Source organism: Coregonus clupeaformis, unplaced genomic scaffold, assembly GCF_020615455.1.
Source record: "Coregonus clupeaformis isolate EN_2021a unplaced genomic scaffold, ASM2061545v1 scaf2730, whole genome shotgun sequence".
In the NCBI taxonomy this organism is placed as follows: Eukaryota; Metazoa; Chordata; class Actinopteri; order Salmoniformes; family Salmonidae; genus Coregonus; species Coregonus clupeaformis.
In genome coordinates this window covers 394-28,365 of record NW_025536184.1, presented here as the reverse complement: position 1 = coordinate 28,365, position 27,972 = coordinate 394, and the positions used below count along the sequence as shown (strand labels likewise).

Below are 27,972 nucleotides of genomic sequence, written 5' to 3'. Positions count from 1 at the left end.
ACTGTGAAAATTGTGAAGAAAATTATAATTTGGTAATAATATATTTGATTTGAACCATAAAATAACAGAAGAGAGAGTGTAGGAATGGCAATTGGATAATGAATTACCAATATTAACTAAAGTGATTGTTTAGGTAGGTGGTAATATTGACACATGGCCAAATCATGTGTCAAAAAGGGGGATGGTTGGATTAAATAATAAATATATACGAAGGAGAGGACAAAATAAAAATAAAAAAGGATTAGAAATTGAGAGCTGAACATGTATGTGTGATGATAGTTTATTAACCACACCTGTATGTCAGAGGTTTTGTGCCCCACAGGTGAACTAGAGGAGAAGGTGACCCACTCTATCTAACCAGGAGACTGGGTGTGGATCCAGTCCCTAAAAGAAGAAAAACTGGAAGCAGGCCTGTTGGGAAGGGCCCTATCAAGTCCTATTAGATCCATCTGGGTGCATGTCACTCACTGCAAAAAGGTAAACCCAGCTACACCTGACGAACAAACACAGAGTTAGGAGAAAGAACCGATCACCACTAGGGCTCGGGGGTTGGCTCCTTAACGAAGATTCCCTTACCCTGTCTGATCATCCCTGTGTGAGTTCGATAGAAGGTGAAGCAATGGGTTGGCCTCTGGCGTCTGACATGTTCTCAGGGCGAGGGTGGGGATTCACAGGTCTCCCGACGGTAGGTAGCTGTCTGATTGTGGGGGCCATATTCCTAACACACACGGACCCTCCTGTTTCAGCCAGAAGTGGTAGTTAACCTAACACAAGTTGAAAAGGCATAGGAGACAGCTAGACGTAGGGAAAGGGGAAATACTAGGGACTTTAGGGAAGGACATCACCAATCTCCATACACAGTTTAGGGACAGGTGTAGTATTGCGAAAGTAGGGAATTATCAGAAATGGCAGTGCGACCCATATGAGGGTAGGTACTGTCTGAAAGTCTGAATTATGCTAAAACAGATTACAGACCTGACAAGTGAGATATCTTCTTCAACTGGGGCACCCTATAGAGTAAACCTCTCTGAGGGAGGTAGTGAGATAGTGCAAACTATAGACCTGAAGGAAGTAGTACAGATGGAGACGGAGTAAATAGATTTTAACCTGTGGTTGGAATAGGTTCAGTATACGGTCTAAAGAGGACTGTTATGCCTGTAGGACAGCCAAACCAAGGTTAACAACTACTCCGTTCCCCTTGACAGGCTTTGACTCTCTGTCAGGTTTATCCTCCATGCAAGCCACCTGGGAATGTGGTGAAAGAGTCTTATGGTAACTTGCACTATCTGTTTCCCCCGATAACAAAGTCATCCCAACCTGGGTTGCCTCAGTTTGAAGTCACAGGGGATTCTAATTGTTTTTCTAGGACTAGTAAGACAGGATACAGGGTAGGGCCTCTTAGCTCCTGCTCCCACACAGAGAATGTCACAACTAAAAGAGACCATGACTAATCTCTCCTCTTTGTTGCAGCCAGAGGATTTTAGGAACCAAAACCAGGACCGTGCTGACATCTGATGGATGTGTGGTGATAACTGATTGTGAACTCACCTACATATGTAAACAATCAAACGTGTCAGAGACTGGTGAGTTGTCACGTAGAAAGTAGGACCTCCTCCCGGGATCCTTTGATGAAAGGATATATATTGATGAATCCACAATCAGATCGCAGCTGGGTTTGAATCAAGTATTTTCTGGTGGTCAACAATTAATAAAAACATAGATTGGATGAATTATATTTACTATAACCAGCAAAGATTAGCTGAGCAGACAGCGGCAACTAGCTTAATGACATGGCAGAATAGAATAGCTTTAGATATGCTTTTGGCTGAGCGGGACGGGGTTTGTGTTCTGTTTGGATATATGTGCTGTACTTTCATCTCCAACAACACAGCACCGGACGGGTCCGTGACCAAAGCGCTTCAGGGACTCACCACGCTGGCGAACGAACTGGTTGAGAACTCTGGTATTGATAGCTCCATAAACGGTTGGTTTGATAACATATTTGGTAAATGGAAAACTATTGTTGTGACTATTCTGGGTGAAGTTATAGCTTCTATGGGTATACTTGTTCTTTGTGGATGTTGTCTTATTTCCTGTGTCTGAGGGTTGGTGAGAAAAGGAGATGGAGAAGGTGGTTTCCAAACAGATGGTGAGATACGGCCCAATCCCGGACTCCGACCTAAGGAATGAAGGATATGACCTACCAGACTTGGAGGAGTGACACTCTAGAGGGTGTCTAAAGGGGGCCAAAATGTACTTCCCTGTTGGTGTTTTATGTTTTAATAATCTTATGTTTTGTGTTCTATTAATCCTGTGTTTTATGCTTTATTAATCAAGTTAACCATTGGGTATGTTTGTCTTTCCTTATGTGAAGGTTTGAAGTGCCTGGGTGACTTGTAGCCAACCGTTTGCAAGTTGGGTGTAGATGGAAGGACTGAAGGCCTTTTATTATCAAATTGTCTATTAATAAAAGTGTTTATTTTTGTTTGTATTGTATTTTAATGAGTGACACCCTAGAGGGCGTCAAAAGGGGGATTGTTGGGTTCTATTTTTCTCATAATTGGATCTGTATGTGATGAATAGCTTGGAAGGAATGCATTAATGAGGAGCATAGGTTTGAACTGTACTGATATGGATTGTTTCACATAGCAGGCTGTGATTCATGTGGGGAACGTTAGGGGCTAGGATGAGATAAGACTTGTATTTCTCACAGATACGAACACTCTCTCTTTGTTGTCTGTGAAACCGTCCTTGAACGTGGGTACATGGAGTACAGTGGAATGGTGTCTTTTGGGTGCTGACTCCACAGGTTACTATGATAGCAACTTATGCCTGGCAACAGTGTGCAACAAATGGAGTGCCGAGGAGTTGGGACCAACCCCTGCGCCAACGGATTGGCTGAGTAAAGTCTAAACCACACTCAGTCCTATACTCTGATTGGCCAACAGAAGAGGTGGGAACTATCTGTCAGAGTATTTGAGAAAAGAACCTGTAAACAATGTTTTAGTTCTCTGAGTGCCCTGCGTGGTATCTCAGCGGACCCGTATATACGAACCTTCATACTTATCATACATACATTTTGCATATAATAAATTAAGCTTGGATTGAAGATCTCTTGATTCTTATTCCAATACCAGATTTGAATTACGCAATTTCTAACAATAGCTAGCCTCCCAAGAAAATAACAATGAACTGAATCAAACAGTTTTGTTTTAGGCTTCTACCCTGCTGATATTTTAAAGACACACCCGGGAACATTTTGTATTTGTTGAACGAACCTTTTGTTGAAACTAGACAAACATTTTGGGATCACCAGCTTCTTTGGGCAGTGGTGCATTGAGGCGACACAACAATGGGATTATCTTTGACCATTGACTGAGAATTGTTTTTAAAAGTTAATTTATCTCAGAGAATATAGTGGTGAGTTTTTGGACAGAGCGCATATTTGCGCGAAATTTGGATGACTTGACAATCTACCTGCCTAAATTTGTGGAGAAGACCATTGTGAGGACTCGCCGGACAATCATATGTGTCCAGTCTAGTTGGTCTGGTCTAGAACGGCTTCATCACTGGAACACGACCACACAAAGCCTGCTAGAAAAACGATGGCGAATGACTCGATGCAAGTAAGTGTCCCCTGTAGCTCAGTTGGTAGAGCATGGCGCTTGCATTGCCAGGGTTGTGGGTTCGTTTCCCACGGGGGGCAAGTATGAAAAATGTATGCACTCACTAACTGTAAGTCGCTCTGGATAAGCGCTTAGTAGTCGGACGTGTTTGTCTCGAGTTCTGCTACTCAGTTTAGCCGTTTGCCTACAACGACACCACGGCAGCATGCGAACGCTACTGGACAGCAGCTGGATAAAGTTTGGGCCAGCTGGCAGAGGGTCCATCGATTGGGTGACTGGGTCACCTTCTCCCCCCACGGTAGAGAGACAGTTACAGGTAAGGGATCATCAGCTTGTTGTTACTGAGTGAGTCTGATTCAGCAGTAGTCTTTACATGTAGACTACTGTGAGACCCAGAGATGTAACTTTTTGGAAGGCCCAGGAGGTAGGCAACCTGAGTCCTGGAGAGCTGCAGCAGTTTTTGAGTTGACTTTTTTGCTTTACACCTGGGAGGAGGTAGGTGGCATACTGGCTTAACAATCTAAAGAACAGACCGAAAATTATTCTGAACACTACTTTTTTAGGTGTATTATTTTTTTTTTTTATTTATCTTTTATTTTTCCTCACTGGAGGAGCGCTGTCCAAGGTACTTCGGCCAGCCTGTGGCTACACAGACTTCTGCAGGCTACACACTCTTGTTGTTGTTAGTTGAGTGCCTTAGCCTCTTGGAATAGTCTTGGATATCACGACTATGATGAGAGCTTGTGAGTGCAGTTCATGTCAGGGAAATGGCAAAGGAAAGCTTTTCGGGACTTTCAGCAGAGCGGAGTGATGTTGACGGGTCTTTAGTCAGTCATCCAGATGAGGATCAGCATTATCTGAGCACTGAAACCGATTGGTCGGGTGAATTTGGGACACTGATTGTGTCAACAGGGGAATAGAACACTCAGGCAATATCAAATGGCATAAGCTCTATTGAGCCTCTGTAGGATATCTTGATTTCACAACCATATATGTTCAGTTTTGAGAAGATGGAAGAGGATCAACACTGATCCAGTGGAACATTGCCGTTTTGAGGCAAAACCCATTACTGATTTTCAGATTTCATATCTTTAACATAGTCCTGAATGTATTTTATGGGAATCTTTTTTCTGTCCTTTGAATGATGTGGTTTATTAACCCTTTCCCCTCCAAAACCACCAGGGCTACAACTGGAATGAGCTGAACCTCGACCAGGAGGGGAGGTCAGAGCTGCTCCTCTATGTGGTCCTCCCCGTCGCCTCCCTCCTCATTCTGGGCCTCCTGGTACTCCTGGCCTACTGGAGGTGCTCCTCTCCCAAGCTCAGCCTGGCCCAAATCATCGCCCTGGACCTCCAGGACGCCGAGAGCAGCGCTGAGTTCCTCTCCTCGCTCACCGGCCAACGCGAACGCCACACCAGCACCAGCTCTGACATGTCGGACAGTGTGTTCGTCATGGTCTACCTGCCGCCGCCCTACGAGGAGACGCTGACCAAGATCACACGCGCCGCCAGTCTGACCAGTCGGAAAGAGTCCATGAAGATAGAGGACCTGGAGGCCTGGCTGTGTCCGGAGATCAAGTCCAGTGGACGCTACGTGTGACTGGGGAACACTGGGACTGTCTCTCAAATGGCACCCAATTCCCTATATAGCCCACATAGGGCTCTGGTTAAAAGTAGTGCACTTTGTAGGGAGTAGGGTATAACTAGCAAGCTCTTTAGAATAAGGGGTTTTCAGTGGACTAAGAAAAACATCAGACCTGAGTTAATCTTTTGTGGGTACCAGCTTTCTACACAGAGGAGTGTGCAATTGTATGAAAGCTGGAAGCTGGAAATTGCATTGACTGGCTGTACAGCATACAGTACATCTAGATTCTCTACAGAGGACATACGCTGACTATGTACAAACCGTAGGTCACAGTAGGCAAATAAAACTCTTTCAACGATACAAAAAAGAATATACAATTAATTTGCGTTGTTTTTATCTCCTAAATGAAACCCATTTTTACTTCCACACTACAACCCTCCTGTACCTGTGTTGTTTTACAGGTTGTTCCTTATTTGGAGACTTAAGAATGTCAATGTGCAAAGTACAAGAATGTTAGTCTTATATGTTATACTGTATGTTATTTGAATTTTATTGTAATTGTATTTATATGTAAGAAGGTACAAAGACCTAGCCTGGGTACCATGCCTTTGACAGGAGTGGCAAGGGGTGGAATGTTAGCTAGACTGGTACCTGGACTTACAAAGACCTAGTCCAGGTTAATAATTCCCTTCATTCCTTGGAATCACATCATGAATGTACTCCTAAAAACCTCAGACCTGATACGTTTTATAGACTACATAACAGATATGCAGTATAATTTACAAGTAATATGTTTGTACAAAGTGTTATATTGTTTTTAAATAAATAATAAGAAAAGCATGGTTAGCATGGTTATGATTGACAGAGTTCCGTCATCATCACTTATGCACTTTGGCTGCAAAGTTATAATCACATGCTGCCCCACTATGGTACATCTTGGTCATATCATGTAGACTATGTAGAGGTGAGCTCTCCTTTCCAAACGCATGCCTTACATTACAGCTATGGTCTTGCTGCGTTTCTGAGCAAGATTGTCAAGAAGTGTTAGAAATGTCCAAGGGTCCAACTAGATCTAGCAGCTACAGCATTTCATATTCTACTCTTTGTACCATTTATTCTTGTAAATGATCAGTTTCAGATAACTAGACTTCATGGAAGCGTTTTTATTTAAAGCGTATTTATTCACCAAATGTTAATTGTTGTTAATTAACCAATTAATTTGAATAGTCTACTGTCTACATTATCGCAAAAGGCCAAAATTCAAAACATAATGTATTTTCAGCAAAATAAATGTGTTTATCTAATCAAAAACCACATATTAAAACACAGATTTTCAGGCTACACCATAGAACAATAAAATGGATGGTTATTGGTTACATTGAGCATCAGGCTTCTCTATATGGAATATTTGTTTATATCATGTAAAAGTAAGAAAAGTCACAAAAGTCATGTCTTTAGAATATAAAAGTCATACAAAATACATAAAAATAAACTATAGCCTCTGGTAAGCTGTAAATACACATCCTGTAGCCCAAAATGGAAAATAAGACATGCTATTACATGTTGTCTGTTTGGGATCTGCGGTAGGCTTCGTTGTTATATCTGTCTCCGTGTAAATGTGTGTGCGTCCATACATTCGGTTTGTGTGGATGTCATTTCTAGTATCCGCGCCTGCGACAAACCTCCATCCACAATTCCTGTTTTTTTCTTACGGCCAAACAAACCCCAGAACCAGCCGCAACACTTCTCCTTCTCCTTCTCCTTTTTATTACTTTCCTCCTCCATCATTGCCATCCATCCCTTCATCCAGAAGGGTTCGGGTTCCTGTGAACAAACAGAGTTGGTGAGTCGAAACTACAGGCACCTTAATTGGGGAGGACGGGCTCATAGTAATGGCTGGAACGGAATCAATGGAATGGTATCGAACACATCAAACACATGGTTTCCATGTGTTTGATACCATTCCAGTGACTCCATTCCATATATTGTTATTAGCCGCCCTCCCCTCAGCAGCCTCCTGTGGTGGAAACAAACCGCAGGAAGCCATCAGCATCAGCAACCTGGCAAAGATGAAGCTGCAGCTCAGTACAGGACAGACAACATTCAAATTGACTGATATTATCAATGAGACAACACAGAATACAGTGTAGCTTACATTCTCAAGGAGGAGTTCCTTCATTCTGTCAGCACTGGCTTTCTCAATGCAAAGCTCCAGCTTGGTCTTGTCTAGGGAAAATGGTGATAGGACATTTGAACGGAAGTGAAGAGTTCAAGTTGTTATTGTCCAACTGGTTAGCTGACTGTTACATGTAGCTGTTTACTCTACATCGGATATTGTTGTGAAATTGTGAATGAAAGAACATTGTGGAATACAAGTAATTTACAAGAGACTAGGCCTGATTCTGAATGTAGCACACCAACAGTAACAGTGTTCTACCTGTATTATCTGGAGAGCTGGTCTCTCTCTTGACCGGGATGTTGATGCAGTATGGCCGGTCATCACCCTTGTTGGTGTCCTTGGCGAAGGTCAAGGTAGGCCTCAGTTGAGCCATGATCTCTCGGTCCATGATATCGCAGACCAGCAGAGACCGTATGTCTGGGTATAGCTGGGCTTTAACCAATGGCCACTCATGGAAAGTCCTGAAGTACTTGCTCCTGATAGAGAGTGAGACGTCTTCTAAGAATGTGGCCATCTTGTCTGGCTCATCGTTGAGCTTCTTCAGAGTGCGTAAGAACAGTCTTTGGTTTTGGTATTTCAGTGCCTCTTTCTGAACCTGGATATCTATGTGCTCTACCATATCATTGCAAAGTGGGACGTCTTCCCATGAACCGTACTGCTGCTTGATTGTGCATGAATCTGGGAAGACAGAGTCAAAGACTTTCCTGACAAGACTAACAGGAACAATATCAAGGTTTGTCACCTTTGGTTTGTTCCTCTCTGCCTCCTTCTGAGCCTGGTCTTGCACAGGCTTTCCACATTCCTTTGTGGTTGACTCGAAAACATCAGTCTGTGGGAACTGCTTCAAAAAGGCAGCCTGACTGACGTCGAGAGCAAGAGGATTAACGGGGACTGTGTTGCTTGATGTTACAACCTCCTCATCGTCGTCCCCGACAAAGTATTTGGGGTCGATCCAGACTACATCTCTGTTGGAGGAACGAGGCAGAAACACGGTGGATGTAGTCCAACTTGATGTGGTCATTCAAAGGGAAAGCCTTCTGGAACAGTGACAGTTTCCTGACCTGGGACCCGTAGTGATTGTAGATGGTCTTCCTAGGTCCTCAGGTAGGGCTACTGCAAAGAGCTTGCTCTCCATTGCCTCTTCGCAGCTCCTGGCAATTGGACGCTGTGGGCCGAGGACTTGAAGCGGATAGGTGTCACTAATGCCCTTGTACACCATTAGGATCCCCTCACAGATAGCACTGGGGATGGTGGAGATGATCACCGGGTCCTTCATGGAAACCAGTTTTTTTATCTTGATTGTTGTGCCAAACTGATGTATCATGGCACTCTGCATGTGCAACACTGTCTGCCTCATGTTGCAGAAGGGGGGCACAGCTTTTCATCCACAGAAATACCTGGAATCTTCCTCAAGATGTTAAAAGCTACTGAGGCCATTTTAACAACCAGTAAGAGCAGAGCCTGTTGGTCAAGCTGTTTAGTACCGTGTCCGTTCATTGGATGAAGTTTTAGAATAAACTTCACTACGAAGTCATTGAATAGTTCTCCGCTAATGATCAATCTAGCAGGTAGAGGACAGATGTTCACCATATCCTGACTAATATGTCTCTCCTCTTCGTTGGCAGCATAAACATCAGGCACTGTCTTAGAAATGCATAGACCTACGAGATGAACAATGTACCTTGTCAAGATGTGTGACCTGATTCCCAGTGCTCTCGCCAACACAGGTTTTGGGCCTAGCACCTCCTCCAGGTTGTTGATAACAGTCTTGGCCACCTCATAAGCATCAATGGACTGCTGAGTGTTAGACATCTCCTCATCCTCAGTTACTTGAACCCAGGGAATAGACCACAGAAGAGCTTTGGTGTTGTTGAGGATAACAGGTGTCTCCAAATAGACTCCCTCCTGAAAGGCTTAGGGATCTACTTGAAGAAGCACCTGGGTTATGATATGCTTAATGGTAGAACCAAGTACCACAATCTGCTTTGGCATGGTCTTGTATGCAGTCTTCATCGTGGTCTCAATGTCTGTAAGGGCCGTTTGGAGTATGGGACAGGTGCTAAGGTCAAGGACCTCAACCTTCTTCTCCTTCACATGGAAGAGAAAGAGAGGCATTGTAATGTTAGTTCTATGTACACCTCTGGTGTCTTTACTGCCTATCACATGTCTTGTAGAGTATTTCTTATTACATGTACAGGTATAGTACTACACTGAGAATTTTTTTTGCTATCTAGAACTTTAAAGGGTTCTTCAGCTGTCCCCATAGGAGAACCCTTTGAAGAACCCTTTTTGGTTGCAGGTAGAACCCTTTTGGTTCCAGGTAGAATACCTTTTCGGTTCCATGTAGAACCCTTTCTACAGAGGGTTCTACATCGAACCCAAAAGGGTTCTTTCTACCTGGAACCAAAAAGGGTTCTACGTGGAACCAAAAAGGGTTATCCTATGGGGACAGCCGAAGAACCCCTTTGGAACCCTTTTTTCTAAGAGTGTAGTAAACAACAAAAATGCACAAATAAAGGATCCAGTCTTACCTTGTCTACCTGGCTCTCCAGGACCTTCATGACATTGACTGCTGAGGATGAGGAGGGATAGGGGATCAGGTTTGCCTTGAAGACCTCAGCCTTCTTCTCCTGGGCTTCTCCATCCGCCACCTTGTCCAGCAGGCTGTCCATGACCTCCCTGACCTCCTGTGGAATCTCCACCTGGGTCTGGCTGAGGAACTCCACCTGGAGCATCTCATCTGACCTGATCTCAGGTTGGGCCTGTTTCTCTGAGAGCATACCTGCTGTGTCGCCATTCATCAGAGCTGCAGAACCAAGATGCTCATGGGAAGTAACCCATGGCTTGGCCTTGTCAGTCAGGAGCTGCTGCCCCTTCATGGCTACCTTCAGACGGAAGAGAGGAAGACATTTGTTCATACTGTTCCTTTGTGAACTTAAGGTGCAATAACAGGTAAATAAACAGTCTATGTGGATGGTAGCAATGGTGTACTATAGTTTAGGGAATGGAAAAGTATGAGTATACCTCTCCTGGGGACTGGTGACATTGGCTTAGTGTCACGCTCAGCTCTCTATGAACTTCCTGCTCGATCTCATGGAGTCTCTGGCGACCCTTCACCTTCAACATCTGTACGCACAGTAGGAGTTTAATATTAGCAGTGGTATCACACAGGACATTTTATTTTATGGCCTTGACAATGTCATTTTGTTCAGGATATCACAGATTTATCATGGATGTGGTCGGTCCAAAATGTATTAAAAACTAAAGGAGAACATCAAAATAGATGCTTATACACATGAGAGCTATTGAATAATTAATGGCAAACTTACCTGCTCATCAAGGTAACAATCGACCCAAGAAGACCCTTGGATGGATGTAGAGTCATCCATATTTGCTCCAAGGTATCACCAAGAGACCAGTATAACAGCTAGAAAAGATTTATTTACAGAAAACTCAACTAAAAACTGCTAAACTGTGCTAGAAAACTTCTGTAAATCCTAAATAAGAACTAAACAATCGAGCAATGTAACCAAGTAGTGTATTATAGCAGTCTGAATTCAGAATGTATGTGTATAAAAATAGAACTATAGAATGCTCAAATATAGAACTTTAGAATCTTTGGCAAACATAAGACATTGTGATCACCACTAGATGGTACAAGTGAACTAAAAATAACTGCGGCAAGGACAGCGCTAGAAAGTATTCTGAAACAGAACGCTTTTCATTCTGAACTGCCTAGATGTCACAGTAGGCTATTTTGCGCTGCAAACGTGAAATATTATCAATAAAGAAAAAATCTTAACTCTATCTTTATCATATGGAAAAATGTAATGTTTAATTACTCCATTGTTTACAAACAAATAATTTACAATTTAAGTACAGTACTGAGACCCCATGTTTTGAAAATATTCAATATTTTTTTGTTCTCTGAAACACAATGATTTATTTTCAATAAATTGTTTTCTTTCATAAAATAACACTCCCATACAAATGAATGACAGGTCAATACTTTTATTCTTAACATCATACAAAATGATTTCCAACAACCACACAATACAGTAACATACATACGTGCTCAATATAACCTTGAATATGAACAGACATCAGATACAGTTCAAATGTATCACTAGCTGGTAGGGAATTGGTAATAAAACTTGCTATCTTTAGAAATTATATTTATTTTTATACAATATGTAAGGAACCATAAGAAAAACATTTGTCATGGATGACTGGCTAGTTGGAACCAGAGCTATTTCAGTGTTCAGTCCTTAATGTCCTTCCCAATAGTTACTTAGATTTGAAAACATTAGCCGAACATAACACAATGTAAAACTAACAATAAGTAATGTTAAATCCTTTAATCAATGGGAACATGTTATGGTCAAAGATAGTTCTAGAAAAGTGGCTTGTCTCTTTATGTTGTTTCAGGACTGGGGCTTTCCACTGGGCTCTGTTGAGAGAACAACGCCCCCAGTAGACAGTCAGTAGCACTGCAGGCAGTGGGCTCCTCTCCTCCCAGACACAAAAGCCTGTGGTACTGAGCCTGTGGAACCCAGCACAGCACCCTGGAACACACACACACACAGAGACGCACAAACACACACGCACCAGGCACACACAGTGTGAGCTATATTAACATGGTACTTGTAAGGTACTTAGTCTTAAGTAGAGTTTGTCCAAAAAATATCGTATTTAAACAAGTCAAAGATGAAAGAGTGTTGTGTAGCGATCTGAGTGTGACTTTGTACCATTCATGGATGTCGTCTGTCACAGGTTCAGGCTGCATTTGAACCCACTGACCGATTGACCACATCCTGACCACGTTGCCTATAGCAACCGTCTCCCCTTTACCCTCTCCATCGCCCCCCTCAGCAGGCTCCTCAGGGACGTCCTCGTAGCACAGGAAGTAGCTGCTCGAGAAACACAACACACAGTGTTGTTCTTGGGTACTGACTCACAAAAGTAAGAATAAACAGATTGGATATCATCATCAGTGGAGGAAAAATAAGAATGCCCCACATTGCCCTCCTCAGAACGGAGGCTTTCTAGTTTTCCTGAGACCTGCCAGTCTGTCCACATCCAGGGTTCTGTCGCTGCCCAGCCTCACTACAGTCAAAGCTCATGTGGCCCGGAGAAAAGCACTTGACGCACAGCTGGTGCATCTGACAGTGAGCTTTGGTCCAGTGATTAGTGCTTCCACAGTCAGCGCACTCATGCTGACGTTTGTGGAACTGTTTACGGGGCCCTCTACATTTAACATGTTTAAGTCATTTAGCAGACGCTCTTATCCAGAGCGACTTACAGTTAGTGCATACGTTACTTTTTATTTTTCATACCCCCCGTGGGAATCGAACCAACAACCCTGGCGTTGCAAACACCATGCTCTACGAACTGAGCCGGCCATTCCCTCCACTACCCTAGGCGACGCTGGTCCAATTGTGCGCCGCCCCATGGGTCTCCTGGTCGCCGCCGGCTACGACAGAGCCTGGATTCGAACCAGGATCTCTAGTGGCACAGCTAGCACTGCGATGCAGTGCCTTAGACCACTGCGCCACTCACAGACTGAGTATTGCTGAGTATTGCTGACCAGAGCCTTCTCTAACAAAGTCAAAACTTTCTTTAATGTCCCACCCTCAGATACAGATGGTGCCTGGTCTGGTTCACGGCCACATTGAGAAAAAGATGACACATTAGGTCTTTTCACAGGACCCACTCCCTCCTGAGGGCAGTCAAAAACAGCAGCAACCTGCTGTGAAAGTTGTGTTCTACATGCTTTACGTTCCCTTAACAGTTCATCCAACCGATCCTGTACCTCACTGGCTGTCCAGTCACGAATGGGTTTGCTCTTGAACACTTGGGCCAACTCTTTATCAGGACAGTTGCGTACAAACATGACTGCCAACTCTGAGCACTGATTGGGTAAGGTCCTGCCCTCACTCACAAGGTACTGTTCGGCTGCCTCTGCAGCTTTGTTAAGCCTAATCCAGAAATCTATTGGACCCTCATTAGCATATGGTTTGATTGAATAGAAATCAGCTAATGGCATACCTGAGCAGACAGTATCCCCAAAGTGTTGCTTGAAAACACTGAACACCGCCTTAACATCTGTGACAACAAGGTTGTTACGCTTCCAGACTTTGGTCACATCCCGTGCCCTCCCCATGAGCCTAGACATCACCTCCCCAACATTCCCAGACCCAGTGTAACCCCTCTTCTCTAGGTAGACTTCCATTAACTCCTCCCACTCCAGGACAGAGTACTTATCTGAGCCATCACCCCTAAAAAGAGGTGGAGCACTAACATCTGACTTCACAACCAGATTCAGCTTGGACGCATCAATAAAGGTTGACCCACACTGCTCAGGCAGGGGAAACTGCTGGGGTTGGTGAGGGGGACGGGCAGGAGAAAGACTTGAAACCCCAGGCTGCAGTAAACTCGCTCTGATAGATTCTCCTATCTCTGAACCAATCTGCTTAATAAGGTCACTAAGCTGACTCGGAGGCGTCCCATTATCACCGAGTACTGTGGATGATGGTACATCAAAAGACAAAGGTGGGATACCCTGGTCAGGTGGAACAAACAGCCTACCCCTCCCAGTGCTTGCAAACTCAGGACTAGCAAACGCTCTACTCCCAGGAGCTGACTGTACAATTGGTGTAAATGGAAGGACACCCCTCCCTCTACCCACACTAAAATCCCCAGCATAACACGTCTTATGGATTTGAGAATCTTCCATGGCTCAACAGAGCACTAAAATACAATGTAATTTAGTGCATTCAAATACCCAAAAAAATAAATGCAATAAACAAATTCATCCAAAACATACAAATAAGCACGAATACCTGTATCTAATGAATATGCTACATTCACTTTCACTGCTTACAGTATATAATTCAATTACAGTAAGCCATCAACAAATTCACATGCGCAGGTCGTGCACCTCATCCACATGCACAGCTCCGGCGGTCGGCTTGAGCTGACCAGTCGGCAGGTCACGTAATTAGGACACTGCCACAACTGGAATTCTGATGGTTGGATAATTTTTATTCGACCTGCACACGAAGAGACAACACACAATATGTTAGCTCTTGGTGCAGCCACAGCTCTCGGGCACCTTGCTAGTTGAAGGTCAGGCAAAGAGAACAGGTGCTGCATGCACACATTCAGTGCCTAACAACACACTATACAATACAAGTAAAATGATATACAACATAATTCTGACAAAATAAATGACATACCTGCACACCACGAGACAACACACAATAGGTTAGCCCTTGGTGCAGCCACAGCTCTCGGGCACCTGCGTGAGCACATAGAAACTCACTCAAACACTGCCCCAAATATTCCCGAGTTACAATAGGTACCCTAATTAGCGAGCTCGGTGAAAGTTGTTAACATACATCTTTATATTGTCCACATTGTAACAAAACCTGTAGTTGCGTAACAGCACTTTGTGTAACTTTACCACAGTTTTATATTGACAAATTACGGCGCCAATGACAACATACCTTGCTAGTTGAAGGTCAGGCAAAAGAGAACAGTAAGAGGGTACATAAATACAGATAACCCGCGATGGACCAAACCAAAATATACACAACTTTTACAATTAGGTGTATTTGCAATATAGATACATAAAAATGTTTGTACACCAAAAAATAACATTAGCTATGCAGCTGTAATTAAATAAAGAAACCACATTGAATTATTATTATTATTAACTTATTAACATCCCCTCTTGACCTTGCCTACTTGAACTGTCCTTGTGTGCAATTTGGTGCATAATCTAGGGGAACAACATCACACTACTACACATATAATTCAAGTAATACCTTTATTGTCATTCATGCTCTTATTTTTAACCTAGTAGTTTTGCAAAAGTGTAACCTGCGTCAATTCTAGGAAATATTGGAATAACGTGCTTAAGAGGAGCCCTGACACGCACAACAGGATAACACAACTACCACATTTTCAATTGACAATCATTGATTTAAATGGATGTGGTCAACAGATTTGTATAGGCATATATACTCATTTAATTTAACTTGTAAACCAAGGTTGGATTAGTAGGTCTATGCAACATGCACCTGGATAACCGCGTCATGAATCGGAACGGGCTCCAACGTCCTCATATACACATTATGACAAAATAAAGATCTTAATATTTCACGAAATAAAGACATAGAAGAAAACAGGTTCTAGAAACTCAATTTCTCCATGGCAATAGAATGTAAACATGTAAATTGCGCCAAACATATCCAAATATCGCCTACAACTCAATTCTCAGCGCAGCATATTGGACGACTCCACAGGCATTGATCATTCGCGACTTTAAGTCATTCCTGTTATCTCTAGAGCATCCCGTATATTTATAGCGCTGCATTTCGTCCCCCTCTGACCATGGATAGGGTTGGGAGCATTCCTGAGTTCACTTATGTTCCCACTAAGGTAATCTTAGGAGATATTCCTTTTGGCATACTGTAAATGCCTGTGCATAATGTACCTAATAAAGCATAATTATTTTAATTATCTTCAAAGGAATTCTGTAGAAGCAGCCTTTATTTTCAGACTCTGCAGGCCTGCTGGGAGGAAGCATATTACAATAAACAGGTAAGATTCATCCCACAAAAACAGTAACCACAGAAAAAAAGAGATAGATTTAATCCCAAAACAAGAGTTTTATTTCAAGACAGTTTAGAGAAGATGGTCATAAGAGTTTTTAATATCACTTGCAAATTGTGAGACATGAGCAGTTGTGAAATGTTGCGAGAGGCCCTTCTGAAAGCACATTATATGGTCTTTAGTGGCACGGTCTCACACCTTACCTCATCTTGCAGAAGAAGCTCATGGTCCACTATCTGCTGCTCCAGAGTCGAGGCCAGGTCTCGCCCCATGTCACCATGGAGCACATGAGCGACTGGCTGGTGTCTCAGGGCAAAAAATCCCTTAGGGAGAGGTGAGTACCACGTCAGCTCTCACCTTCACTGCCATTCTCTGTCACCAGCAGCACTCCAGGAGGTGTGGGTAAAATAAACAACAGATAAATAGGAAGCCAGGAAAGTTGAAATGCTTTGTGTTTTATTTGAAGGGTGTGGAAGGAAACCCTGGAGGAGGGGAACGAACTCGCTCGGCTGGTAAGAGAATGAGAGTTAGAGACTTAGACTATCAGTCACTGAGCTCCTTTCTAGCCTTTCAACAACTAGTCAGTACAGCAGAATATATCTGTTGTGAAATTACACTAATGGGACTTCCTGTTTCCTACGGCAGACCTGGGAAGTAAACATCTGCCTAAAAATGATTGACATGGAGCACAAGGCTGTCTGCAAGCTCCGCCGCTCTATGCACACCACCTCTCCAGCTGGCGCTGACATGTGAGTTCCATGTACTGCCCTGCATACAGCTTGCTCCATTCATCTACACATCTGGAGCTATGCAGAAAATAACTAGGGCAGTGTTCTCTGTGTGAACATTGCACATCGTTTAGCTTTCTCTGCTGCTTTTTGTTGATTTCAGCGACCCCAAGGTCCACATCATCGTGGAGAGAGCTGTGAGGAGCATTCTGGACAAGCTGTCCAATAAGCCCTGTAGCAACCTGCTCAGCCCATCCCAGGTGGTGGTGGAGCTGGTGCCCAGGATCCTCCTGGCCCTGTGGCTTCAGCCAGAGGAAGGCCATTCAGATCACCCCATCCTCCTAAGCGGGATGGCTGTGAGTATGGTGGTGGCCGTAGGGGAGAAGCTCTCCAACACGTTGAAGGCCTCTTCTCCTCACACCCCTTTCTCCCGGGCTGCTGCTTTTGACTCTGTGAGGTCGATCCTCGGGAGAATCAGCCAGTCCTTCTCCCTGGATGACCTCAAGACCCCTTTTTTATGAGCTCTGTCTGTGCCTTTGTGGCGGACGAGGTGAAAAGCTACTTCCAGCCTACTGCAGACACCCTGCGAGTTCCCCCTGTCCTAGTGGTGGCCTTCTCCGCCACACTACCAGCTGATATCCAAGCAGGTGAGTAGCACTCATAGAAAGCACTCTGACAGATGCCTTTTGTCATGACATCCTGGTGCCTTGTAGTAGTAGAGCCAATCAGGATTTTAATTGTCACCCCTAACACAGATGCAGACCAGGCTTCTTCCCACCTGGACGTTGTGGAAATCCCCCATAACACAGAGGCAGACCCAGCTTCTTCCCACCCGGAGGTTGTGGACATCACCCCTAACACAGAGAAAGACCCGGCTTCTGCCCACCTGGAGTTTGAGGGATTCACCCCTAACACAGAGTTTGACCCAGCTTCTCCCCACCTAGATGTTGTTGACATCACCCGTAGCAGAGAGGAAGACCCGGCTTCTTCCCACATAGTGGTTTTGGACATCACCCCTAACACAGAGGCACACCTGGCTTCTTCCCACCTGGAGGTTGCTGACAAAACCCGTAGCACAGAGGCAGACCCGGTATCTTCCCACCTGGAAGTTGAGGACATCACCCCAAACACAGAGGCAGATCCTGCTTCTTCCCACCTGGAGCTTGTGGACCTCACCCCTAACACAGATGCATACCCTGCTTCTTCACTCTTGGAGGTTGTGGACGTCACACCTGAAGAGAAGCCTCTCATTGTGGCCGTCTCCGCCACTCTGCCATCTGACATCCAAGCAGGTGAGTAAGACTTATAGAAAGCACTCTGACAGGTGCCGTTCATCATGATAACATGTAAAGTGTTGGTCCCATGTTTCATGAGCTGAAATAAAAGATCCCATTCAACTGGCCAGTGTTTAGAACCTACGGTTTGCATTTATTTACATTCTGTCCCGCTTTTGTCCCTTTCCAGAGGATGTTGCTGTGGTCACCCTGGACGTCACCCCACACGTCACCAAGGACGTGACCCTGGATGTTCCATGCAGGGCGAGGAAAGGGGCAGTCCAGCGTTTTTTTGCAGGCTTTGGAGGGCAGTGTGCTGCTGCGCTTGCCACAAGGAAGAGGAGGAACAATATTAATTATTCATTAGACCAGAAACAGGATTGAACCATAGACCATTAAATTCTTTGCATTATAGTTGCCTTCAATTCTGATTTTCTTCTGTTTAATTCTTAATTAATTTCAGAACATTTCTCTAAACTTTGTGGAGTAGGTTGTATAAATAAGTGGGAAACATCCCAATCCCAATTTTAATGCTTTCAATAATTAACTTATTACATTTTTTTAGATGTATTATTTGACAAAAAAGTGGAGGGCGCGACAAAAAAACTTTCATCATCATAGAAAACTCTTGCTCACTATTAAAAATGCATTGTTTTATTTAAGCAAGGTTAAAAGATTAACGTTTCGGCCTAGTCTATGACGATATGCAAGTTGTGTTTGCCCAGTTAAAGGGGGACCCAGACTCACCCTGGTTCTTGAGGGTTGCAGACACTGAATAATTATCATTTGAAATAAATGGCACTTTTCAAGTCTTGACTAAAAATCTTTAATGAATATGAATTTAAATACAATTGACTTGAGGATCAGAGCAGGCAGGCTGACTGGCTTGCCCTGAAGGCCCTCTGCCTCTACCTCTGTGTGGTTAATCTCAGCCAAGAGGTTGTATGGGTTGTCTGTCTCTCTCTGGGTGTGAATCACTATCACTATGACCTCTCGCTCCGCCTGCCCGTTGGCCTGATTAGAAGGCTTCCCCTCTCATTCCTTGTTCACAGGAGCAGGGGTGATGGCATCCGGGGTAACCTCCTCCTCTCCTGTATCTAACCCATCTTTCTGGCTGTGAGTTCGACTGAGGTCACTCGTTCTCTCTCCCAGGGTGTTGGATAGTTTCTCCTCCTCTGTGTCTTGTGTATTTTCTACATTGTAGAATAATAGTGAAGACATCAAAACTATTAAATAACACATATGGCATCATGTAGTAACCAAAAACGTGTTACACATATCAAAATATATTTCAGATTTGAGATTCTTCAAAGTAGCCACCCTTTTGCCTTGATCACAGCTTTGTACATACAGAATAATACGAAATGTTCTGAGACCAGGTTGCGCTTTCACCTCCCCCGGTAAGAGGGGAATAAGGCAACCTCAGAGTTACATTCAAGGATACTTTATTGACACACACGGATGAAATGGACATGGAAAGGTAGTGGAATGATAGTGGTCCTGTAATGGACAGATAACAGGGGTAATGAATATGCACAATAACTGATAGCACAAGTAGAGCAACAACGCTATTAACAAAGGAAGGGCTGTATTAATGGCATAATGCTACCTGCGGAGTATTACACGACACAGTAAAACACAGAGAGGCAACTTACAATAGGCAATGGTAGTAAATATAAAGAACAACAAGTAAGAATGATATACATGTTACAAACTCACTTTGTGCACGTACACTATCCCACGGTATCTCTGTGCATTCAAATTGTCATCGATAAAATGCAATTGTGTTCATTGTCCGTAGCTTATGCCTGCCCATACCATAACCCCACTGCCACCATGGAGCATTCACAACGTTGACATCAGCCAACAGCTCGCCCATACGCTGCTTTACAAGTGGTCTGAAGTCGTGAAGCCAGTTAGAAGTACTGCCAAATTCTCTAAAGCCGCCTTGGCTTATGGTTGAGAAATTAACATAAACGTATCTGTTAACAGCTCTGGTGGACATTCCTGCAGTCCGTAAGCCAATTGCACGCTGCCTCAAAACTTGAAACATCTGTGCATTGTGTTGTGTGACAAAACTGCACATTTTAGAGTGGCATTTTATTGTCCTCAGCACAAGGTGCACCTGTGTAATTATCATGCTGTTTAATCAGCTTCTTGATATGCCATATTTGTCAGGTGGATGGATTATCTTGGCAAAGGAGAAATGCTCGCTTACAGGGATGTAAACAAATTTGTGTACACAATTTGAGAGAAATAAGCTTTTTGTGCGAATGGAACATTTCTGGGATTTTTATTTCAGCTCATGAAACATGGGACCAACACTTTACATGTTGCGTTTATATTTTTGTTCAGTGTAGTTATTAGGTTGGGAGATTGGGATCCTATCTGGGCTAGCTAAAGCCATCTTCATGGTTAGTAGTATGACAGAGAAAATATAACAAGACAAATTTAAACATCACAAATCTGAGGGGGCAAGTGACCCTGTGCCCCCTTTGGGCATGACGTCTCTGCTATCAACCACATCATTCTGTCTCCGTGAATATTCAAAACAGACACATTCATTCAGGTCTGGTACTGGTCCTACCATATAGATCAGGGATGGACAATTCCAGTCCTTGGGGGTCGGAGGGGTGTCACACTTTTTCCCCATCCCTAGCAAACACAGATGATTAAACTTATTGCATTCTAAACTGAAACCCATGAGTACTTGATTATTAGAGTCAAACGTGTTAGCTGGGGCTGGGGAAAAAGTGTAACACCAATCAGGTCCCGAGGACTGGAGTTGCCCATCCCTAATATAGATGCTCTGTTTGCACGCATCGAGGGATGTGGTGAGTGACAGTGGAGACAAGGGAGCACACAGAAACAGCTTTGTCCTTTTAGAAAGTCGTCATAATCCTTAAATAAATATGATATGTATGCAAGAAATGCAGAGCCACTTCCAAAAACATATTGACAGAGTCTAGTATCTAGTAATCTAATCAATTAGTTTTCAACCCCTTTGTTATGGCAAGCCTAAATAAGCTCAGGAGTAAAAATGTGCTTAACAAGTCACATAATCAGTTAGACGGACTCACTATGTGTGCAATAATAGTGATTTTTGAACGACTACATAATCTCTGTACCCCACACATGCAATTATCTATCAGTTCCCTCAGTCGAGCAGTGAATTTCAAACATAGATTCAACCATGAAGACCAGGGAGGTTTTCCAATGCCTCGCAAAGAAGGGCACCTTTTGGTAGATGGGTACAAAAAAAGCAGACATTGAATATTCCTTTGAGCATGGTGAAGGTATTAATTACGCTTTGGATGGTGTATCAATACACCCAGTCACCACAAAAATACAGGTGTCCATCCTAACTCAGCTGCCAGAGAGGAAGGAAAACGCTCAGGGATTTCACCATGAGGCCAATGGTGACTTTAAAACAGCTGCTTTGATAGGAGAAAACTGAGGATGAATCATCAACATTGTAGTTACTCCACAATACTAACCTAATTGACAGAGTATGCACTCACTAACTGTAAGTCGCTCTGGATAAGAGCGTCTGCTAAATGACTAAAATGTAAATGTAAAAGAAGGAAACCTGTACATGCATTGTGTTTGCAATCAGGCACTAAAGTAAAACTGCAAATAATGTGGCAAAGAAATGAACTTTATGCCCTGAATACAAAGCGTAATGTTTTGGGCAAATCCAACACAACACATCACTGAGTACCACTCTTCATATTTCCAAGCATGGTGGTGGCTGCATCATGTTATGGGTATGCATGTCATTGGCAAGGACTAGATACTTTTTTAGGATAAAAATAAACGGCATAGAGCTAAGTACAGGCAGATTCCTAGAGGAAAACCTGGTTCAGTCTGCTTTCCAACAGACACTGGGAGACAAATTCCCTCTTCAGCAGGACAATAACCTAAAACACAAGGCCAAATATTCACTGGAGTTGCTTACCAAGACGACATTGAATGTTTCTGAGTGGCTTAGTTACAGTTTTGACTTAATTCGGCTTGAAAACCTATGGCAAAAAAAAATGGCTGTCTATATAATGTATATTGCATATATTTTACAATCCAGTTGTGCAAAGCTCTTGGAGATTTACCCAGAAAGACACAGCTTTAATCGACTCAGGGGTGGGAATACTTATGTAAATGAGATATTTCTGTATGTAATTTCCAATACATTTGCAAAAATTTCAAAAGCGTGTTTTCACTTTGTCATTATGGGGTATTGTGTGTAGCTGCGTGAGAGAAAATATTATAATTGAATCCATTTTGAATTCAGGCTGTAAGAAAACAACATGTGGAATAAGTTAAGGGGTATGAATACTTTCTGAATGCACTGTATATCTGCAAGAAAGTGATAAATAAGTGACTGTTTGAAAGGGGGTCATATAAACATTGCCTTATTTATATTTTTACATATAACATAAAGTTAATTCTGTCTGAAATAGTCATGCTATAATGGGCGTCGTTTCTCAGACCAAATTTCCATTCTGGCTCAAACAAAGCAATCTGATCATGCTCCAGTCAAAAACAGCTATAGGGAATGCCTATACATTGTCCAATCTCCTTCCACACATTGATTTCATCTTTATTCAGAAAGAAACAAACTTGAAATTAAGTGTTGTTTCAGTGTCTTGTTGCAGGTTGTGCAATGTTCAAAAGTGTGTGAGAGAAAAAGCATTAACTTGTGTGTGTGGTGTCAAGTGTGGATGGTCCTATGTACGCAAATAGCCGAGATTGGATATTTCAGCACCATGGACAGCAGCGACATTGGGATAGCGAGATCTGTAATTCAGCAACACATGACACTGGATAGTGGCTGTCTCAGGTGAAGTTGGCATTGGGAAAATCCCATCTAATGGGAAACGAGGCATAGGAGGCAAAAAGACTGAAGGAGAAGACTCCCACAGGAACTCTTGGCTTAACTGTTCTGCCACATTCATTTCAAATGTTACATTTTTCGATTTGTAAATAAAAGGGAACACATCTGCAAATAATGTAAACTGACTTTTCTAACTACACTGTACAGCTTTAGTGTGTCTGTGCGTCATAGGTACAACTGCAAGCAATTCGCTTCTCAAATCCTTCTCAAATGTCTGTTTAATGTGAGAAATAAAATGAAAAACAACTGTTAGACTATTACAATGCGTACTGTCATGAATTATTACTATTCCCAACAAGACAACGAAGTGATGGTCTTTACCCGCCATGGAGACTGATAAAGGCTACTTCCCCCCCACCAAAAGTTCCCACGCTGAGCGATATTGTTTCTACATCATTATGCGTATAATTCAAGTCATACCTTTATTGTCATTCATGCTCTTATTTTTAACCGAGTAGCTTTGCAAAAGTCTAACCTGCGTCAATTCAGAGCTAGGAAATATTGAAATAACGTGCTTAAGAGGACCACACCCGTCGCTATGGGCGGGCCATAGGGGGCCGGGCCCGCCCCCAAAAATGCTTGGCACCCCCCACTTGAGGCACAGATCTCTTAAAAAGTGAGGTGGAACTTTCTGAGGTGGAAGTTGGGAGAGTTATATTTCAGTGAAACGTAAGTGAAGGAGGCCCCGCTCTCTCGCTTTCCCAGATGTTTAGTTCATTTCATTCCAATCTCCTTTGCATTATTGTAGCCATTTTCTGTAGCCTGTCAACTATGCGTCTGTCTATCCCTGTTCTCTCCTCTCTGCACAGGCTATACAAACGCATCACACCGCGTGGCTGCTGCCACTCTAACCTGGTGGTCCCTGCGCGCACGACCCACGTGGAGTTCCAGGTCTCCGGCAGCATCTGGAACTGCCGTTCTGCGGCCAACAAGGCAGAGTTCATCTCAGCCTATGCTACCCTCCAGTCCCTCGACTTCTTGGCGCTGACGGAAACATGGATTACCACTGAAAACACTGCTACTCCTACTGCTCTCTCCTCGTCTGACCATGTGTTCTTGCATACCCCGAGAGCATCTGGTCAGCGGGGTGGTGGCACAGGAATCCTCATCTCTGCCAAGTGGACATTCTCTCTTTTCCCCTGACCCATCTGTCTATCTCCTCATTTGAATTCCATGCTGTCACAGTCACTAGCCCATTCAAGCTTAACATCCTTATCATTTATCGCCTTCCAGGTTCCCTTGGAGAGTTCATCAATGAGCTTGACGCCTTGATAAGTTCCTTTCCTGAGGATGGCTCACCCCTCACAGTTCTGGGTGACTTTAACCTCCCTAAGTCAACCTTTGACGCATTTCTCTCTGCCTCCTTCTTTCCACTCCTCTCCTCTTTTGACCTCACCCTCTCACCGTCCCCCCTACTCACAAGGCAGGCAATACGCTTGACCTCATCTTTACTAGATGCTGTTCTTCTACTAATCTCACTGCAACTCCCCTCCATGTCTCCGACCACTACTTTGTATCCTTTTCTCTCTCGCTCTCCTCCAACACTACTCACTCTGCCCCTACTCAGATGGTAATGCGCCGTCGCAACCTTCGCTCTCTCTCTTCCGCTACTCTCTCCTCCTCCATCCTATCATCTCTTCCCTCTGCTCAATCCTTCTCCCTCCAATCTCCTGATTCTGCCTCCTCAACCCTCCTCTCCTCCCTTTCTGCATCCTTTGACTCTCTATGTCCCCTATCCTCCCGGCCGGCTCGGTCCTCCCCTCCAGCTCCGTGGCTTGATGACTCATTGCGAGCTCACAGAACAGAGCTCCGGGCAGCTGAGCGGAAATGGAGGAAAACTAGACTCCCTGCGGACCTGGCATCTTTTCACTCCCTCCTCTCTACATTTTCTTCATCTGTTTCTGCTGCTAAGGCCACTTTCTACCACTCTAAATTCCAAGCATCTGCCTCTAACCCTAGGAATCTCTTTGCCACATTCTCCTCCCTGCTGAATTCCCCCCCCCCCTTCCTCCCTCTCTATGGATGACTTCGTCAACCATTTTGAAAAGAAGGTTGACGACATCCGATCCTCGTTTGTTAAGTCAAATGACACTGCTGGTCCTGCTCACACTGCCCTACCCTATGCTTTGACTTCTTTCTCCCCTCTCTCTCCAGATGAAATCTTGCGACTTGTGACGTCCGGCCGCCCAACAACCTGCCCGCTTGAACCTATCCCCTCCTCTCTTCTCCAGACCATTTCCGGAGACCTTCTCCCTTACCTCACCTCGCTCATCAACTCATCCTTGACCGCTGGCTATGTCCCTTCCGTCTTCAAGAGAGCGAGAGTTGCACCCCTTCTCAAAAAACCAACACTCGATCCCTCCGATGTCAACAACTACAGACCAGTATCCCTTCTTTCTTTTCTCTCCAAAACTCTTGAGCGTGCCGTCTTTAGCCAACTCTCTTGCTATCTCTCTCAGAATTACCTTCTTGATCCAAACCAGTCAGGTTTCAAGACTGGTCATTCAACTGAGACTGCTCTTCTCTGTGTCACGGAGGCTCTCCGCACTGCCAAAGCTAACTCTCTCTCCTCTGCTCTTGTCCTTCTAGACCTGTCTGCTGCCTTTGATACTGTGAACCATCAGATCCTCCTCTCCACCCTCTCCGAGTTGGAAATCTCCGGCGCGGCTCACTCTTGGATTGCGTCCTACCTGACAGGTCGCTCCTACCAAGTGGCGTGGCGAGAATCTGTCTCCGCACCACGTGCTCTCACCACTGGTGTCCCCAGGGCTCAGTTCTAGGCCCTCTTCTATTCTCGCTATACACCAAGTCACTTGGCTCTGTCATATCCTCACATGGCCTCTCCTATCATTGCTACGCAGACAACACACAACTAATCTTCTCCTTTCCCCCTTTCTGATAACCAGGTGGCGAATCGCATCTCTGCATGTCTGGCAGAAATATCAGTGTGGATGACGGATCACCACCTCAAGCTGAACCTCCCGGGGAAGGACTGCCTGTTCCATGATCTCGCCATCACGGTTGACAACTCCGTTGTGTCCTCCTCCCAGAGTGCAAAAAGCCTTGGCGTGACCCTGGACAACACCCTGTCGTTCTCCGCTAACATCAAGGCGGTGACCCGATCCTGTAGGTTCATGCTCTACTACATTCGGAGAGTACGACCCTGCCTTACACAGGAAGCGGCACAGGTCCTAATCCAGGCACTTGTCATCTCTCGTCTGGATTACTGCAACTCGCTGTTGGCTGGGCTCCCTGCCTGTGCCATTAAACCCCTACAACTCATCCAGAATGCCGCAGCCCATCTGGTGTTCAACCTTCCCAAGTTCTCTCACGTCACCCCGCTCCTCCGCACACTCCACTGGCTTCCAGTTGAAGCTCGCATCTGCTACAAGACCATGGTGCTTGCCTCACGGAGCTGTGAGGGGAACGGCAACTCTGTACCTTCAGGCTCTGATCAGTCCCTACACCCAAACGAGGGCATTGCGTTCATCCACCTCTGGCCTGCTGGCTCCCTACCTCTGCGGAAGCATAGTTCCCGCTCAGCCCAGTCAAAACTGTCCGCTGCTCTGGCACCCCAATGGTGGAACAAGCTCCCTCACGACGCCAGGACGGCGGAGTCACTCACCACCTTCCGGAGACACTTGAAACCCCACCTCTTTAAGGAATACCTGGGATAGGATAAAGTAATCCTTCTACCCCCCCTTACCTCACCCCACAAAAAAAATTAAAAATCAAAAATGTGTTGTAAAGTGGTTATCCCACTGGCTGTAAGGTGAATGCACCAATTTTGTAAGTCGCTCTGGATAAGAGCGTCTGCTAAATGACGTAAATGTAAATGTAAATGTCAAAAAAAATATATATATATATTATAATAGTTGCTAATTTTGTGTTGCATTAATGTTGCATTCTTTATCATTAAAACATTAAAAATATAAAGAAACAATGGTGTGATTTTGTTTGATTGATGGGAATCTACACTGCAACAGCCTATCACAGCCTTAATAAAAAGAAAGTTAGGCTACGTACGTGACGTATCCTACGTCAGTGTAGCCGCTCAACAGTTACCGCGCATTTTTGAAAGCTGGATGAGTTTTCGCCGGCTTACTCGCTTCAGTTCGTCATATATATCCGTAAGTGGTTGAAAAGCCCACCAACAGTCTCCTCTGCCAAATTGGATACGACACCGACGCCTCCTGATGTTGTAGTTGGAGAAGGAGACCCTGGACGACAGTCTGAGCCTGATGCTAGTAGCTCCGTGGAGTCCGGGGGCAGCATTTGGGCCACAACTGCCTGTTGAATCAGTGGGTATGAGTGACCTCGGCATGGACAAACCCAAACAGGTTGTGTTGAGGAAATATTCAGTCAAAATGTTTGGTTAAAAAAACGATCATTTTCCTCTAGCTGGTATTTGAACAGGGACTGGCTTGAGTACTTGGTGGAAAAGGACTCCGCATTTTGTTATGCGTGCAGGAAATTCAAATCTGTATCATCGGACGCGAACTTCTCCATTAAGGGATTTAATGATTGGAAGCATGCAATTGGAACAGGCAAGGGCTTAAATAAGCATGCAGCTTCAAAAGAACATTTAGCCTGTGAAGCAATGTGGAGAGATTCAGAAAAACGTAGAGAGACAGGAAAAGAGATTTCAGGCAAGGGCTTAAATAAGCATGCAGCTTCAAAATAACATTTAGCCTGTGAAGCAATGTGGAGAGATTCAGAAAAACGTAGAGCAGGGGTGTCAAATGTCCGGCCCGCGGGCCGGATCAGGCCCGCAAACGGGTTTAATCCGGCCCGCGAGATGATTTTGTAAAGTATAAAAATGAGCTGCAATTTTTCAATAAAATAAACTGCTGTTCCAATTGTGTCCACTGGATGGCGCAATAGCAATTGTGTTAAGCAAGCAAACTGTTTATACCGGGGCAGAGCAAATAGGTCAAGCAAGTGCAGCCAGTCCGGATGAGCTACTTTGTTTTGCCCGCGATATTTATTACGGCTTCTACTTTTAACATTATGTGCTTTGGCACCCTCATTGCCCCAATATGTCTCTGTCAAAAAAGAGAAAAGTGGACGC

At 44.2% G+C, this 27,972-nt stretch overlaps 2 protein-coding genes across 3 annotated transcripts; one reads left to right on the top strand and one right to left on the bottom strand.

Moving 5' to 3' along the window:
• The first annotated feature begins 3,533 nt into the window (after positions 1 to 3,533).
• Positions 3,534 to 5,726, top strand: LOC121562547 (small integral membrane protein 28-like). 2 transcript variants are annotated; one of them, XM_041874778.2, is made up of 3 exons: positions 3,534 to 3,626; positions 3,831 to 3,942; positions 4,809 to 5,726. In XM_041874778.2, exons 1-3 carry the CDS (start codon positions 3,613 to 3,615, stop codon positions 5,223 to 5,225), a joined length of 543 nt encoding a protein of 180 aa, XP_041730712.1. In that variant the 5' UTR covers positions 3,534 to 3,612; the 3' UTR covers positions 5,226 to 5,726. The 2 variants fall into 2 exon arrangements, with proteins under 2 accessions (XP_041730712.1, XP_041730713.1); XM_041874779.2 differs by lacking the exon at positions 3,831 to 3,942.
• Positions 5,727 to 11,384: 5,658 nt separating this feature from the next.
• LOC121563464 (UPF0575 protein C19orf67 homolog) lies at positions 11,385 to 14,365 on the bottom strand. Its single transcript, XM_041875376.2, has 3 exons — positions 14,330 to 14,365; positions 12,138 to 12,299; positions 11,385 to 11,954 (listed from the first exon to the last, which is right to left on the bottom strand). The coding sequence occupies exons 1-3, from the start codon at positions 14,338 to 14,340 to the stop codon at positions 11,804 to 11,806; spliced, it is 324 nt and encodes a 107-aa protein (XP_041731310.2). The 5' UTR covers positions 14,341 to 14,365; the 3' UTR covers positions 11,385 to 11,803.
• Between the last annotated feature and the right edge of the window lie 13,607 nt (positions 14,366 to 27,972).